Raw genomic sequence first — 17870 nt, 5'->3', positions numbered from 1 at the left:
GACCGCTTGACCTTGCATTTTTGGGAGCGTAGGTAGATATCTGTACCTTGCATGTAACATCCCTTTTAGCGCTGGTAATTTTCAAAGTTCAAACTGCCACTCATTACCTCATGAAAATATCCATTTCATTGCCATTTGTGAGTTAATCGTGTGTTTTTTAACTATAGGCATCCTGAACCTGCTGCTTGTTTACCTGTTGATGGTGCAAATGCCATTTGCAGCACTTTATAACATTTTCTTTTTATTTGTAGGAATTTATTCAGTGCAATTATCAAAAATGGTTCTGTAGCGTTTTTACAGCTTTCATCTGGACTAGATAAAACATTTAGACTTAAACATATTTATGAGAAGTAAGTTTTTCCTTCAAAATATTTTGTAGTAATGAAGATGTTTTTAAGATATTTTTTTATATATATATTTTGTGTTTTTATAATGCTAAATACGTTACGCACATGTTTAATACAGGCAAGTTTTAAAAAAAAAAATTAAGGGGTAAAACTAGTACATAAATTATAAGTGTTGATTTGTTACAGAGACCAGACAATTGTGCACTCGCTAGTTTTTCAAGATTGTTTTTTTTTTTTTTTGTAGTTTTTTTGTTCAAAATGCAGAGACAGAAAAAAAATCATAAATGGGTAACACTGCATCAGGCTTCAGCACAGTGTGTTTAATGATGAAATGCTCTTGTTTCCAGCCTCCTGTATTATTTAATCTCCTAAATGAGATGGTGGAGGTGTCAGAAACATTAAATTAGATTACAAACGCAATGGGAGGAAAATCGCTGGGCATTGTCAAAGTGCTATTGAAAGTCAATTATTGTTTTAAATGTTCCTTTGCTGTGACAATTGTCTACATACTTTAATGTTTTAGTTGCAAGGGAGAAGATGGTCTTTCTTTTTGCTTTTTTTCTATTCTACTGGTAGATTTCTTTACTTCCATTTTAAAGAACTGTTGCATAAACTAATCTTTTTTGAGATTGCAATTGAAGTGCTGACAATTTATTAATTAGAATTCAAATTTCAAACCAATCTTTTTTCATTGTATGAAGTGTTTGCAACAAATATAGAAATGTTACTATTCTCCTATATCTTTCAACTGGTTAAAAACACCTGTATTTTGTGTAATGTAACCTTTAACAAATCTTAACAATATGTGTTTCCTCTGTTGCCCCTTTACAGGATATATTTCTGTAGTCCTTCCAGATTTTGTTTACTGTATGCTTCCTGTGCGTCTGTTTTTGTACATGGATGAAAGCGTTTAACTTGAGAGAGCACTATTGTTTGCTTTTATAGCCCTGCTGACAACCGTTACAAGAATCAGCTGAACATTGTACAGCCGAAAGCAGGAGTGTATCAGTCCATGCAAAGACCTGAGCTAAACCCCAACACAGTCTTTCTCTGCTGGACTACCAGTGCTTTGTTTGGTCTTGTGTTGTGAAAAGCTCTGCTCCACTGGGTCCTGGCCTGTAGTGCTGTTTGGGAGCATGTTTATAATAAGAGATGTGTTTACTGTTATGTGATACTTGCTTAAGCCTGCTGAGGGGCTAAAGTCGATGAGAGACTGTTAGTACAGGGGTCTGCACAGGCCTGGAGTCTAGATGGGAGATGAGGGTGGTTCATAAATGATTAAGACCTGATCTTTAGGCTTTTTTGTAGGTCTGAAATACACAAGGGAGCAGCGGTGAAAGGGAATGAGAACAAATGTATGTAGCAGATCTAGAGATATTTTAATGGTTCTATTCTATTCTATTCTATTCTATTCTATTATATTCTATTCTATTGTTCCTTTAAATGAGTTGCTGTTAATATTGGAGAATTAACTCTTCTCTTATGTGTTTTGCAGGTAAAGATGAGCCCAGCAGCTACACGTGCACAACCTGCAAGCAGCCATTCAGCAGTGCCTGGTTTCTGCTGCAACATGCCCAGAACACTCATGGCTTTCGCATCTACCTTGAGAGTGAGCGCGGAAGTCCGCTCACCACCCGTGTGGGAGCTCCTTCGGGAATGGGTGCAGATTGCTCCTCTCAGCCCCCCTTGCATGGCATCCATCTCCCAGAGGGAAGCCCATTCCACCTGCTGCGGATACCCAACTCTGGACGTGATGGACCTCCTCTCCGAGAGGGTCGGTTTCCCCCTACACCGCCTCTCTTTAGCCCTCCACCTCGCCATCACTTGGACCCTCATCGTATGGAGCACCTGAGCCCGGAGGAGCTGGCTTTGGCCACCCACCACCCGAGTGCCTTCGACAGGGTGCTGCGCCTCAACACCATACCTATGGATCCCCCAGCTATGGACTTCTCTCGTAGGTTGAGGGAGCTGGCTGGTAACACCTCAGGGTCAACTCCTCCTCTCTCACCCAACAGGCCCAGCCCTATGCAACGGCTACTACAACCATTCCAGTCAGGAACCAAGCCTCCCTTTCTCTCCACTCCTCCCCTGCCTTCCATGCAGTCCCCCTCTGGCTCCCAGTCCACCCCGACCCCTCTTACGCAACAGTCTAACACGCCAATGAAGAGCAAGTCTTGTGAGTTCTGTGGGAAGACCTTCAAGTTTCAGAGTAATTTAATTGTGCATCGACGTAGTCACACAGGTGAGAAACCTTACAAGTGCCACTTGTGTGACCATGCCTGTACGCAGGCCAGCAAGCTAAAGAGGCACATGAAGACACACATGAACAAGTCATCACCCATGACGGTCAAGTCAGATGATGGCTTGTCCACAGCCAGCTCCCCTGAGCCGGGAACCAGCGACTTGGTGGGTAGCGCCAGTAATGCCCTCAAGTCCGTGGTAGCCAAATTCAAAAGTGAAAACGACCGCCTGATTCCAGAAAATGGAGAGGAAGAAGAGGAAGAGGAGGAGGAGGAGGAGGAGGAAGAAGAGGAGGAAGAGGAAGAGGAGGAAGGAGAGGAGGAGGAGCTTGAGAGAGAGGGAGGTAGAAACAACTACCACTTCAGCCTCAATCTCGAGGCTGCACGGCACCATGAGAACAATGGCGGACGTCTGGGTGCGGGCGAGGACGGGATCCCGCGCTCGCTGCCTGAGGTTATGCAGGGCATGGGCTTGGCTGCCAGCATGCAGCACTACAGTGAGGCATTTCATCAACACAAACGAGGAGCCCTAAACTCTAACAATGATGCACATAGGGGCATGTGTGATGAGGACTCGGCTCTGGAATCAGACAGAGTGGATGAGGGCTGTGGCTCAGCTATCAATGGTCGAGGTTCTTCCCCCGGTGAATCTGCCTCTGTTGGTTTGTCCAAGAAACTCCTACTGGGCAGTCCTAGCTCACTTAGTCCTTTCTCCAAAAGAATCAAGCTGGAGAAGGACTTTGACCTCTCCACCCCTACAATCCCCAACACTGAGAATGTCTATTCTCAGTGGTTGGCTGGCTATGCTGCTTCTCGGCAGCTGAAGGACCCCTTTCTGAACTTCGGGGATTCCAGACAATCGCCTTTCGCCTCATCTTCAGAGCACTCCTCAGAGAATGGAAGCCTGCGCTTCTCTACGCCACCAGGGGACCTAGATGGCGGCGTCTCGGGCCGCAGCGGGACGGGCAGTGGTGGCAGCACGCCACACCTAGGGGGTCCTGGTCGGCCCAGCTCAAAAGATGGCAGACGCAGTGACACCTGCGAGTTCTGTGGCAAAATATTCAAAAATTGCAGCAATCTGACAGTGCACCGGCGCAGCCACACGGGTGAAAGGCCTTATAAGTGTGAGCTCTGCAATTATGCCTGCGCTCAGAGCAGCAAGCTAACAAGGCACATGAAAACGCATGGTCAAGTGGGCAAGGACGTTTACAAATGTGAAATCTGTCAGATGCCTTTTAGTGTGTACAGTACCCTTGAGAAACACATGAAAAAATGGCACAGTGACCGCGCATTGAACAACGAAATTAAAACTGAGTAGCGGTGGATTGTGGTGGCTCACTTGCCTGTTAACAGCGAACAACACCTTACCCCACTCCCACCCTCATCCTTGTAGATTTCCCTGATTCGCTAGTCCAGTGGCGGCTAAGACAACGTGCTTGGCACCACCAGCACACCCTTTTCATTTACCGTTGAATGCATGATCTGTATCGGGGCAATACTATTGCATTGACGCAAACTTGGAGCCTTTCTCTTGTGCAATAATTTACATGTTGTATACTTTTTCTTTTTTCTTTCCCATTTTGGAAAATTTGACAGCATGCATGATATATTTGGGCTAATTTAAAAAAATAAATTGTCCCTGGTTGGTTAGTTGTTTAGTAAATGTGTTGCTGTTTTATTGTTCATTATTTTACAAATGTTTTTTTCTTTCTTTTTAAATTTTTTTTTTGGGGATCAAAGAAAAAGAAAAGAAAAAAGAACCATGCTGCATACATTCTGTTATACATATCATGTACAGTTTTGTGTTGTAACATGGAGGACTACAGGCTATTGCTTAACCCTGTTTGGATGGGCTGGAAGTCGCACTTAAACTAATCTTTCAAAAAGATGTTCTGTCCTCATAGGGTTAAAATACTAATTGGCCCCTATTACGGAATAAAAATAATTACAGCCTTTGGATTTCTTAAAAAGGAAACAGCATTAAGATTAGAATTTGTACTATCATTTGGTAAAACAAACAAAAAGAGTGCCTTGGATATCTTGAAATTGCATTGGTTAATCTCATCTGCTGTAATTCTGGAGTCTCATCTAGATACTACATAAGGATCGATCGGATCCTCAGAAGGTTCTTGCATCAAGTACCTTACCGCTATAGTCATCTGTGACTTTAGAGAGAAATAGTAATAATCAAAAAGCTAAGGAAATTTCTAGTTAATCACCATAAGGTACCTATGTAAAACGTATCCTTCCATTGTGGTTTATGTCCTGGGCATGGCACATGCATTATATGGTGTGGGATTCAGCCTTGTTTACTTCTTCTATCTGAAGGTACTGTACTTGGCGGTACTAGTTTTCAGTCCACAATCATTTGACTTTTCTGTGTTTGTTCAAGTCTTCTCTTCAGTAGCACAACATTTTGATGTTTCTTTGATGACCATTGTTAGTGTGAACGTCCATTGCGAAGAAACACCTGAGGGCATTTGGAGCAAACTAATGTAATATACACTTGAGAATTGGTTAAGAAAGCATTGAAATATTTGCAGCTGTCAGTGATGATTAACTATGAATTGCCTACAGGTCTGACAAAATCTTATTTCTTTATTGCCTATGTCTGAGCTCCCTAAAAGAATAAATGAACCTGAAAGACCGACCGAGCGAGAGCGAGACGCAGAGAGAGGGAATACCATACATGTCACTTTTGTTACTTTGTTTTATATGAGTTTCACACATGGTGTGGTATAAGTTAATTCAAGGAGATTCTTTTTCATTGTTGCATTATGACATAAATGACTCCAGACAACGGCTTTTGGTGCTTAGACAGCACCTGCCACTCTGCCCTTATTTTTTGGTATTAGACATGCTAATTGGAAGTATAGTAGTTGAATATATAAATTAAGATTGCTTGCTTGTTGGACAACGAAGTGCACTGTTAAAGTTTCCCAGTTTACAGGTATTCACGAGAGGGAAAACTTCCTAATGAATCGAACATGGTGTCATTGTTTAATGTAAAAAAGCCAACTCCTCCTCTCACCTCATAAAGATAAAGCCCAACTCCGATATAATATTATTGTGTCAAAGCACACAGTGCTTGACAAAGTACGGACAATTGAAACTTGCTGCTTTCACTGCAAGAACTTTTTTTGTACAAATCTTTTTTTAAGTATGAAAATAAAATAACTTTTTTAAAAAGCAAGATTTCATTATCTTAGGGGAAACTGTATTTAAGTTTGTTGTTTCTCTTTTCCTCTTTGTCTTGGGGGTGTTCAAGACTTGATCACAATATATATAAAATGGGAAAAATCTGTGATTTTTTTCCCCCTGCTTTTTCTTTCTTTTTTCATCTTGGCTCTTCACAGCTCTTCAGGTCAAACTTGCATTGGGGAAAGGTTTAAGATTATATATAAAATATATAATAGAGAAACTTAAATATAGGAAAGTGCACATCATGTCAGTTCCTATGCTAAAACACATTTATGGTCTACTTTCTTCTGTATTTCTAGAATGGTATTTGAATTAAATGTTCACCTAGTGTAGGTACTACAGTATTTATATTGAGGCTTGTATTTTTAACTGTTGCTTGTTCTCTCAAAAGGTATTATTGTACCTTTTTTGGTAGTGGAAAAAAAACAACAAGCTGCCACGGTATATTTTTTTAATTTGGCAGGATAATATAGTGCGAATTATTTGTATGTTTAAAAAAATCAAATGAAAAAAAAAATCAAATGAAAAAATTTAAGTATGTGGCATTGTACAAAGGAGGCCATTCAATGGTTTCCCCGAGGAGTCTTTTGAGAATGTCCACACTAGCTAAAACAGGTGGTTGTACATATCTTTTTTCTGTTCTTCTTTTTAAAAATCTCTTTTGCTGCCATTCTGTATGCAGTACAGCAAGCTAATGTTGGGTTGTTCTGTAGTGTGCTTCTGTCTTTTCACCTGTCTCACCTGAATACATTCCAGCATCTTAAAAAAAAGCTAACTTCATATGCAGTAAAATACCAGTTAATAAACAAACAAAAATCATTCAAATAAATGAATTCAAATAATCAATGTTTTGCAGGTGTTTTTTTTTTCATTGCCAAATATTAAATGGTGCTTTATATTTAGATTGGGACAACTTTCATATGCAAAGCATATTTAAAAATGAAATGGAATTAAAGGAGCAGCCCACTTAAGTTCATACTCTTTTGTAAATGGCAATGCGGAATATTTTGTTATCAGCCTTTTCTATTCCTGTTATGAGAGCTGTTTGTTGTAACTTGAACTTGAACTTTATCTTTTTCAATGGGAGTCACTATTTATTATTGCTTAAATACTCTGTTCAAAACGGAGAAATAGAATGGATCATTTTTGTTGGTTTGTTTTAATTTTTTTTTTTAAGAAAAGAATGACCAAAGGTCAATGACAGACTTGCTTTTTTGTTGTTTTTGTTTCTGGTCTATGTTGAGTTTTATTGGAGAAACCACTGTCTGTGTTTTCTGGCAGTTGTCTACATTATCTTGTTCACCAACCAATTTTGTCCCTTTATTGAAAACAATTAATAAAAAAAAAAAAAAAAAAAAATTAAAGTATATATACCTGTGTCTGGTGGCAAAGATTTCTCTCTGCATTTTTGTCTTTTAATTCATTAATTGAATGATTGTTTGTATAGGAAAATTATATTGAATTTGACACACACACACACACACACACACACACACACACACACACACACACACACACACACACACACACACACACACACACACACACACACACACACACACACACACACATTTACACACATTTACACAGCTCAGAGTATCATACTAAAGCCATGATGGTGTTTGAATGCATGTCAAAAATTAGAACAGTTGTACTGAGCCTGTGGGCATAGGAGGGCCTTCAGGCTGCTCTGCAAATCTCTGGGGTCATGTGATCAAGTGACATGAAAAGTCTTACCTTACCTGTTCTATAGGTCAGAAGAGCAGCTTTATCACATACACAGATGGAACAACACTTCTGAAACTGCCTTTATTTCTTTTAAATGCAGCAAAAATATCACCTGGATTCACCTGTTCAGCATTAGCAACATGAACAGAAACTTAGTTTTGTAACAGAATAAAACCTTTACCACAAACTGGGTGTTGTTTATATTGATGCACACTCACATTTTCTCCTTTGTCTAACGCAAATCCATAAAACCAGGCTGAGAAGTGTTTCTTTAAGATTTCTCTTCAAACACAAGAAAGAAAAAGCCACTTGTGTTTGGAGAGGTCTATTGTGTTTTGGCAGGTGGGAAAGACTCAAAACTTCAACCCCTCCCTATCCAATCATTCCCATTTTATTCATCTGCCTCTTGAAGACAACGTGTCACTCTACTCAAACAATGCCACACTACAGACAAACAAGACAAATCACTGACTTTCTCTCCATGTCTGAAAAACGAGTGCTTGAGTAAACCCATGCACTTAAAGTCCCTCCATTTTTTGTAGACTTTAATGCTATATTTATGGTAATTGCCATCATCATTACTTTTTTTTCTGTGGAACAGAAAATAAGATTTATTTTCTATACAACTGAATTGACCATGGCTGTATATTATCAAGGTAAACTTTTCATGGATTAAAACAAATTTCGTATTTTTTTAATTTTTTTTTTACACAAAGCTATATATTTTCTGAACCTTTATAATGTAAAATTTGTATATAGACTACTTTCATAATGCCACTTTTTTCTCTTTTTGCAGCTACTGGTCTCCATCCACTTTTATTATATGGAAGTGAACAGCTTGGGCATTGAAATAAACTTCTCCTTTTGTGTTTTATGAAAGAATATAAGTCAAACAGGTTTGGAACGACATGACAGTGAGTACATTTTCAAGAATGTCTATTTTTGGATGAACTATTCCTGTCATGGCCTGTCAAAAATCAAACTAGCAACTAATACAACAATATATAAACAGATAACAAAACACAACAAGATTGGCGTCTTCCAGGAAAAAAATGGGTTCTCACTGTTATAAAAATTTAATCCCAGAATGCCCAGATATGCTTCTTTTCCCTTTTCCCATTGTTTTGCAGTTGAGAATTGTCCAGCAACTTGGAAAATATGAGTCCCAAAACACTGAAGTGCATGGTTTGTTTTAGTTTTGTGTCTGTGTGGACTTGGCCGTGCAAATCGGTCTCCTGATCAAAAGTTCCTTGTGTTTATGGCCCACTGGCAGACATTCTGCTCTGGGCTGTTCAGCATGAGGTTGCCAAGAGGACTGTACTGCTGTCTAAACAGAGGTTGACTCGGTTGTTTAAACGTTACACATTGTCAACTTTCTAGTCGGTTTGAGAGTTTGTGGTACAGCTTGACACGAATGCCTCATCACCAGTGCCCATCTTGTGTGTTGAACTAGCTTTGCATCATTTCCTTTACTCCAGCTTGGCTTTGCTCTATTAATTGTGCGGTGTGAGGTGAGTGGCCACAAAGTAAGTGCACCTTAATGGACAATGACCACCTCGCACCCTCTCTCAAAGTATGTGGCAGTTAACCAAGCTTACAGCACATCATCTGAATCTAAACTACTCTCACAGCTCTTACAGAACAACAACACATGGCAATTTACACAAAGACGCAACCTCCATACCAATTTGATCTCAAGCTGACATGAAAGATTGGAGACGATTCTTTATCCATGGGGTTTGTAAGAGGTTATAGGGACTTAGCACTCAGATGTCACACCAAGCTCAACCTTTGACCCTGAGAGTCCTGCCCTCTGTGGGGTCAATTGGTCGTGTCATTTTATCCTCATTCCAGTGAGCCACATCCAACAAGTTTTTCACCTCTCTCTATCTCACTTTGTGTCTCACTTTCTTTAACGGCAGGCTGTCAGGCACCTGGAGTCATTAGAAATGGACACCTGCTTGCTGAATGGGGGTCGAGCAATGCCACAAGAACTTGTATGCTGACTCCAATCTCATTAAAGGTGGAATCAGTCTCTTCATTGTTGTTTTCCCCCCTCAAGCACAGGACAACAGATAGATAGTTAGGAGCAACCATGTGTGTTCTATGATTAGATTTGTGAGGGATAATTAATCACAAATGGTGCAAGGGAAAAACACACACACACACACACGCGCACACACACACAGTAAAATAGCAGCAGCATCATTTGAATATGTTAGTGCTTTAATAAGCTAACTGATTGATCCCAGGTGAACACTTTGTTGTGGAGATTGCAATGCCCTTTAGGTTTCAATAAACAGAGCCCACAGCCCACACTGAGCCCTGTTTGGAGATAACAGCCTGCTTGAATGAGGCGTGTTGAATTCTGAGAAGGCGTGTCACGCGAACGGTCCGTAAGTATGTCACATACTGTATGGACTCTCTCTCTCTCTCTTTTTTTCTCACCAGTGGTGTGAGGCCCTGGAGAGATGTGTCATTTTTAGAACATACTGTATATACAGTCGAATACCTTCCGTGAGCATTAATAACCATTCATAGGTTCACATATTTTAAAGATCAATGAGAAATGACTTTTATTAAGTTGTCACTTAGCTCAGTAAAAGGGGTCTGAGTCACATAATACTTTCAAAGATTTCAACAGGTTAGCCATCTGCTTGCGCAAACTGAACACAGACTTTTTCTGAATTTTCCGTGCAGATTTTTGGGGAAAAAATCTTTGGATTTCTGAGGAATGGAATTAAATATAGTAAAATATTTTAATATGAACTGAGAGTACTATACTTTTATTGGTAGAGGACCAAATATATATATATTTTTACTTTTAATATGTGTTGATAATTGCATTAAAACTAAATGAATGATTGATTGAATGAATAAACAAACAAATAAATAAATACATGTTAACATTTTTACTGAACAAGACAAAATGCTGAATAAAATCAGAATTATAAATATTATTAATATAAAAGTTCATTTATTTCACCATTGGCAACTTGCTTCCCACATAATTTTGTTGTGTTTTTAAGGTGTTTCCATTTTTATTATGAAAAATAGTAATGTATAAAAAAAATAGTGGCAGTAAAACTTTTTGAGTAATGGGTGTTGCCAATTTTCTGGAAATCTATAGGCACAGATTTAATGTGGTCCCGGTCATCTGTTGACTAAAGTAATAAAAGTACACTTTATGGTCACAAACACACAGACTCATCAAGCCTTGAACCTCAGACATCAGATGTTGGAGTCTAGTGTTTGGTGACTTATCCAAGTCCCCTGCCCTTGCATGGTCAACAGAGTGAGTGTGTCATTACCATAAATCTATCAGTGTCTTCCTGTGTGTACGTGTGTGTGTGTCTTGTGCTCTTTTAGGACTCTAGGGCATGTTGAACTAATGGCTGGCCTTGTTCTCACCCTGGCTGTTTGCTGAGCTTGGAAGGCTAAAGTCTATAGATAGACAAGAGACTTGGAATGCAAGGTGTGGACAACCGAGATAAAGTTAAGACTGTGTGGACTGAAGGGCAGGGTGTGTATGTGTGTGTATGGCCTGGAGTGTAAAGGTCAGAGAGTCAAGTTCACTCCCTAAGGAAAAACATTTATGGTTTGCAAGTGTGTGAACTATAGTTAAATCTATGTTAACTGGCCAATAATCTGTTTTCTAGTATCTGGGTGCTTGTCTGTGGTGACAGTCAGTAGTTCTTCTCACATGCACATATACACTTCGACTCTCTTCTCCTCTCCTCAGGGCATCTGGTGCAGGCCTTAATCCCAGCGTAGCCTGATGGTTGAGAGCGAGGCAGTGTGTCCAGGCAAACTGGAGCTAATCTGCTGGAGAAAAAAATCCTGTCTGTGCTTGCTGTTAACACATCTCGTTCCTGTGCAACTCTGGGAGCTGTGCAGGGTGACCTGGGTTAATTGCAGCTGCAGAGATGAACAGCCTGGGTCACCTTCGCTACGAAAGAGTCGGGAGAAAAAAATGAGGTAATCATAGAGGACGGCTGAAGTTGAACCGCAGAGATTTTTTCAGGACAGTTCCTAATGGCTGGTAGAGGGCTTTAGAGGGGAGGAGAGGACGGGACAGGTGTGAAAAGGAGGCATTGCTTAGAATTGGTATTAACTGGGCTCAGGTGATTAAAAAAAAGTGGTCAGTACTAAATACAGGTGAAAAAACAGAGTTCAAAACCATATTTGCCTGTTTTACACTTCACAATTTCAAGGGAAAGCTGCAGCCATTTAGTTCCTTTTTGGGGGGGGGTCCTCTTACTTGTTTTGTTCATAAGGTTGTACAAGCAGGCTAGAACTGACCTGTTTGATGTAATGATATTTATTGTCCCCAACAAACACAATAATCCCATTTAACAACTTGTTGGCAAACTGACTTTTTTTTTTTTAAAGACATTTTTTAAAAGCTTTACTGTTGTTATACTGATGTTTTATGTTGTTGAATAAAATGTGAAAATATCTTGAGCTTGTGTTAACCACGGACCTTGTTTCAAACATTAAACAAAACATCCATTCAAGAAACCCATTGACGTCAGAACAAGGGAACTGGAAGTGCTACAATCTCAGAAAAACAAACACTGCAGTTTTCCATAAAAAATAAGAATAGTAAATCATTGTTTCATGGTGACTTAAAAAGAAAAACATTTTATAAGTACATTTAGGCAAGCACATAAAATACCAGGTGTAAATGGCGATCCATTGTTTTAACATTTGTGGTCTAATAATATGGGCTGGAGAAGAACAGTGTGGCCAGGATTGACTGTGTTTTGTCTAGTGGTCCTACTGTTTTGTGTTAAAGTGACCTTAGTGCACTCTGTCTACCGTTTTGACACTCGCTCATGTTTGTATCCCCAGAGTCACACACATGCACACACACACAGCTGTGAACAAGCACACAGAGAAATGCATTTTTCATGTGCTGTAAGCGATTTCAAAAGGCTATTCCATCTTCATTTTACAACTTCATGGTCTCCTTGGTATGTTCTCCAAGCCATTTCCCTCTGCCTAAGCACAGCTCTTGCTCTTTCTCTCAGTCTTAAGACGGTGGAGGTGAGAGGTCAGCATGGCAAAGCTGCAGATTAAGTTTCACATGACTGAGCACCTTTGTTGAGGCGGCCCACCATAAAGGAAATGTCCTGCATATCTGAATCAAAGAGGAGAATCGTTCTGCTCCTCCCTCTGAGACCTGCGCTGAGATTGGCCACCATTGCGGCATGGTTCCCCCTTAGCCTCACTGAGCATGTTTGCTCATCCGAAGGGGGGTAGGGGGTTTGAACTCTGCATGCTACACAATCTCAGACCCTTTCATGAACTACAATACATCTGGCCTGACACATGCTGCTGAATGAAAGGGGAGAGCCAGCAAATGTTGCACTTGAGATTGAAGTCATGTTCCGCCAATCAGTTTTGAACAATGTTCAGATGCTCAATAAGGGATTTTTATGACTTTTGGGTGGTATTGTACAAAAAAAATTTATACCTATGTGTATAAACAATATCTAAAAATACAGTTTAAAAACAAGATCATATAGTCTCTTCCTAATAAAGCCTGTTTAAAGTCTATTCTGTTCATCACAGGTTAACATAAACAGCTGCTTACCTCACTTCCTCTGTTCCACCATCCTCATGTTCAGTCACCACCATTATAAACAGCATCAAACCTTCCTGCCCTTTCACATTAACATGCAAACTAGTGAAAATCCCTTACATTAACCTGTCTGGTAATGACTAAACAATACATTGAATCTCAATGTCTGAAACTATACTCTGTAGACTTCACTTTATGAAGAGTCGATGAGGTTTGCTCTCTGTCTTTGTCTTGCACTCCTGCGTGAGGGATTTTCTGTTTACACACCCACACCGTGACTATTGGGCCACCAGGGCCGAATTAATTTGAGGGATCGATAACTTCTTCATCAACATTTTCATTTCCTGCCTCTGCTGGAAAGGTGGGGGCCCATTAGTTGTGGTGTCTTCAGCAATGGTGACTGTTGTGTGTGTGTTCAAACAGCGATGACATGGCCAAAGTCAGGCAGCTAGTGGCCAACTAGAGATCACGCTCTGACAGATGAGAGGTATTAATTTCAGTGAAGACCCTTTCCAACAGCCTGTAATTGAATGAAAACACACAAATAAACAAACAAACAAGCACCAAAGTCTGTCCAAGACTTTTTCAACTCTGCTTAAAGTGATAGTTCCAAACCTGCATGACTTTCTTTCTTCTGTGAATCACACTGAAAAATTATCTCTTTACATTTTGAGTAAAAAAAAAAAAAATAAAAAATAAAAGGCAGCTGTGGTTGCCGGAAAATCACTATAACAAAAAAAAAAAAGTTTGACAATGCTTGATGGCATAAAATGTTTTTACAGTAAACATTTAAAACATTCAACATTTTCATTAAGGTAACTTATAGTTAAGCAGTTTTTGCTGTCGCATTTACTTTAGCATTTTTTACTTTTTCTGTAAAAAATACTTTTTTGAGGGTGACAAAACTGACAAAATTGGGTGAACAATCACTTGAATGTGTTCACTGGTGTTTTGTGCCTGCATAAGTATTTGGGTTTGTATTTGTGTGTATGTACTTTCTGACCTCTGTGATCAGCCCTGATCATATCAGTGGTCCCGTCTTCTTGGAATGCTGTGGATGGCCACAGGTGCCCATTACTTCTCATGCTAAATGATTCAGGTCAGCTCGGTCAACATTCCGGAACTCTCTGAGACAAGACCACTCTATAAAAATGGGGAAGATCCCCCTCTAAATCTCTCCTTCCCAAATGGGCTGAAAGAAGAAACTGAGTTTGAGTATTGAAATAATGGATGTTTATAACCAGCAGATTCATGGAGATTCTGGTGTACTGCTCCTGCAGGGTCTGCTAATGTGTGGCACTTACCCACCCAGCAAGTGGCATTAGAGCAGTGGTCCTCCATTTGCCAGCAGTGCACACAAAGCCTTGGTTGCCCAGAATTTGGTGCTTCTGGAGGCTTGCTCAGCTGAGATAAATCTTTTAGGTCATCTACCTCTGTGAATTTGAACCATTTATTTCAATGGGTTACATGTTCTAATTATTTTCAGGATGTTGTTGGAGAATCTCTTTCTTTCTTTCTTTCTTTCTTTCTTTCTTTCTTTCTTTCTTTCTTTCTTTCTTTCTTTCTATCTTTCTTTCTTTCTTTCTTTCTTTCTTTCTTTCACATTCTCAAGCTGACTCTGTTATTGAGACCAGGCCCAGATTCCGGACCCTTGAGATGAGCTGTACTACTTTTAATTTCCTACTCAAACCCAGCTCCTTTTGACACCAACTAGCCTTCTGTAGCCCATTACTGACTGTATTTCTGATAGCTCAGCTTTATGTAAATGATAAATATTTCTACTCTAACTACTGAGCCTAAGCGCCACCCTCTTAGTTAGTGTTGTTTACTCAGAGAAGCTTCTCAGAATGTCCATGAACAGTGTGAGTTTCAGTAAAATGTGGTAAAGCAACAGTGCAAAACATTTGACTTTTTCTTTATATAAATTGTTCAATCATAGAGTGACATGATTAAAAACTGCTTGTATTCTCTGTGGATATACCTGTCTGAAATGACCCAGCAACAACATTTTACTGTATTGTTGGATGATGTCTGTAAATTTGTGTGTAAAACTATTCAAACCCACAGATCTCCCACAGACTCATTAAAAAGAGCAAAGGCTTGTTTGAGAAAATGCCAGACATTTTAAAGCTTAGTGAAAGGTCACGCTTATGTAAAAGAAATACACTTTAGCCTTATTACAGAAAAAATAAAATAAAAAAGTTTAAGAGAATACACTGCAAACTGAATGTAATGTTTTTGATTACTTAATTGCATGTTAATTGAAATAAATTAAAAAGGTATAATGGTTTAAATTTATATTAGCTTTAATTAACTTTAATGTGCTTTTTTTTCTTACTCACTTAAGTAAGACTTTACATCTTAATATTTATTTTCATAATAACTTCTGTTGTACTGCCAGATATACTGACAAAAATGTATGGTATATTAAAAGGTACTTGAATGCAGTTTCTATGAAAACTTGTATGTCATTTATTTAAGCATATACATTACACATTTGTAATGATAAAGTTACACTATATTAACATCAGTTTAATGCTGAATATTTAAAATTATGTTCTTCAAAGCACAACAAATGGTTACAAAACAATGATTTAAAATGTACTTTAATGTAAAAATTTCAATTTGACTTTATTACAAAGTGCACTCCATAAAAGTGTACTTACTATGTTAATAAGTCATGCCAATGTGCTCTATTTAAGCACACTTAAGTGGACTTTTATTTCATTATTAATATTATATTATTAATATTGTATTATGCAAGAATTGAAGTACACTACAAGTGTGCATTGAATAAAATTAAGTGCACTGATTTTTAACAAGGACAGTCATCTAAAGATATGCATCATTTGTTTGAGTTTTGTGTGTTCACTGTAGAAGTGTAAGTGCTCAGGGTCTTGTGGACGCTAAAAGGTTAACCTGAAAATGAGAGCCTGACGCATCTCTATCAATTTTTGTTTGTGAAACAGTGGAAAATGCCTGAAGGTTTGTGTATGTGTGTGTGAAAAATTAGTTCTCCTCCTCTTCCCGCAGGCACACTTTGTACCTGAAGCTGAATCGGGCCCTGATTGGCCCTCCTTCTGCTTATCTCTCCGGGTTGCTCCACACCCTCTGCCCGCCGGCGCTGGTCACATGCTTGTCCTGCTCGACTGGCCTGGACCACACCCCGTCCTACATACCTGCTCCTCACCTGCACTGTACTGAGTGACACTTTCGTAAGTACACACACATGCACACACACACATGCAGCTGCATGCAAGCCTCTGCATGAAGCGAGAGTTTGAGAGAGCAGGCAGCCCAGCCCAGTGGCCATTTATTTGCTCTGCTGTGTGCGTGAGGAGAGCCGATGATCGGCTCCTCTTTCATTAGAGCACATTGCTGTTGCTGTTGAACCTTCATCCGCTAGATTAAAAACGCGGCAAGCCCTTTAATGTTCATGAAAATGCACACTGGAAACAATTACCTAAAAATAACAAAATTATCATAACCTGAGCCCCTCTCTGCCAAGGCAAAGGGCAAATAATTAGTGTGAGAAAGTGTGTTTTCATTGTGTAAAACACACATGTAGCTGGTCCAAATTGCCAGTGTCTGTGTCTCATCTGGTCAGTCAATAAACTTTGCTTAAAAAAAAACCTGGAATGCTTCCCTAACAAATTAAGCCTCTGTTTTTCTGTATCAAATTTTCCACTATCATCCATTTAATCTTTTCTTCAAGAGCTCATTAAACTGCAGTGGTAATGAACATTTAATGAGGACATTTTAAACCTAAAGCAAACCTGATTTTATTTATTTTTACTCCCTTTCTTGATCCTAAACATTTTAGTCTCTATTTAAACTTGGTATTAAGATCTGTTTCGGGTGATCCGATCACAAGTGGTCAGCTGAGACACATTATTGTTTATACCTGACTTAAATGTGTCTCTAGTGACCACTTCGGGTTTCGGGGGGAGGGCCTAGATAACCATTCAAACGTTTGGTAAGATTTTTTTTTTGGATAAAAATGCAGTAAGCAAATGAAATATTATTACAGTTTAAAATAACTGCTTTTTTTTTTTTTTACTATATTTTAAAATATAGAAATCTTCAGAAATCATTCTAATATGCTAATTTGCCACTCAGGAAACATTTCTCTTTATTATCAATATTGAAAACAGATGTGCTGCATAATAGTTTTATGGAAACATTTTTAGGAATTATTTGATGAAATCAAATTTATTTGAAATATATATATTTTTTTGTAACATTATAAATATACCAGGATATACCATAATACCAGGTGTAAACGGGGTGATAGTAATGTGTGTGAAGATGACCCTCACAGTCTCAGGATCTTTTTAAAGGGAAGCTCCTCCTTCTCTTTCCATCACTCCTTCCAGTTATGTAACCGTCATGACCCTGACTGACAGCAGCCCGGCTCACAGGTGGGACGGTCACATGACCCCAAAGACCATCCTTCTCGATGAGCACCTTTCTCTCAGAGACTGTGGTGGTATGGCGGACGCCCGAGGATAGCGAGTTGATTGACGGGTTGCGCGGCGTGAAGGGGAGGGTCAGGGGCAAGCCGGGGGCAGCAGTGGGGGCCTGGGTGACTGACGCTGGTTCTCCGTGTCCTCCGGGCTCAGGGATTGAATGTCAGTTTCTCTAATAACAGGTTATAGTGAAAAGGTCAGCTCCAGTCATCTGACCATGAGAATGGAGAGAGAGAGTGAGGGAAAAAGAGAGGGAAAGAAAAAGAGAGGGAAAGAAAAAGAGAGATGAACGCTATGC

The 17870-nt window shown here is 39.4% G+C and overlaps 1 protein-coding gene across 4 annotated transcripts in view; it reads left to right on the top strand.

Annotated features, from left to right (window-relative positions):
* Window positions 1–6634, top strand: part of LOC132157069 (B-cell lymphoma/leukemia 11A-like) — a 53340-nt gene extending 46706 nt beyond the window's left edge. For all 4 annotated transcript variants that reach the window (XM_059566224.1, XM_059566222.1, XM_059566221.1 and 1 more), the window contains one exon: window positions 1843–6634. In XM_059566224.1, the coding sequence (XP_059422207.1) occupies window positions 1843–3905 (2063 nt within the window). In that variant the 3' untranslated portion in view covers window positions 3906–6634. The remainder of the gene's footprint in view (window positions 1–1842) is intronic.
* Window positions 6635–17870: the final 11236 nt, after the last annotated feature.

This window comes from Carassius carassius, chromosome 14, assembly GCF_963082965.1.
Source record: "Carassius carassius chromosome 14, fCarCar2.1, whole genome shotgun sequence".
Taxonomy (NCBI): domain Eukaryota; kingdom Metazoa; phylum Chordata; class Actinopteri; order Cypriniformes; family Cyprinidae; genus Carassius; species Carassius carassius.
This window is presented reverse-complemented; position numbering and strand designations above follow the sequence as displayed.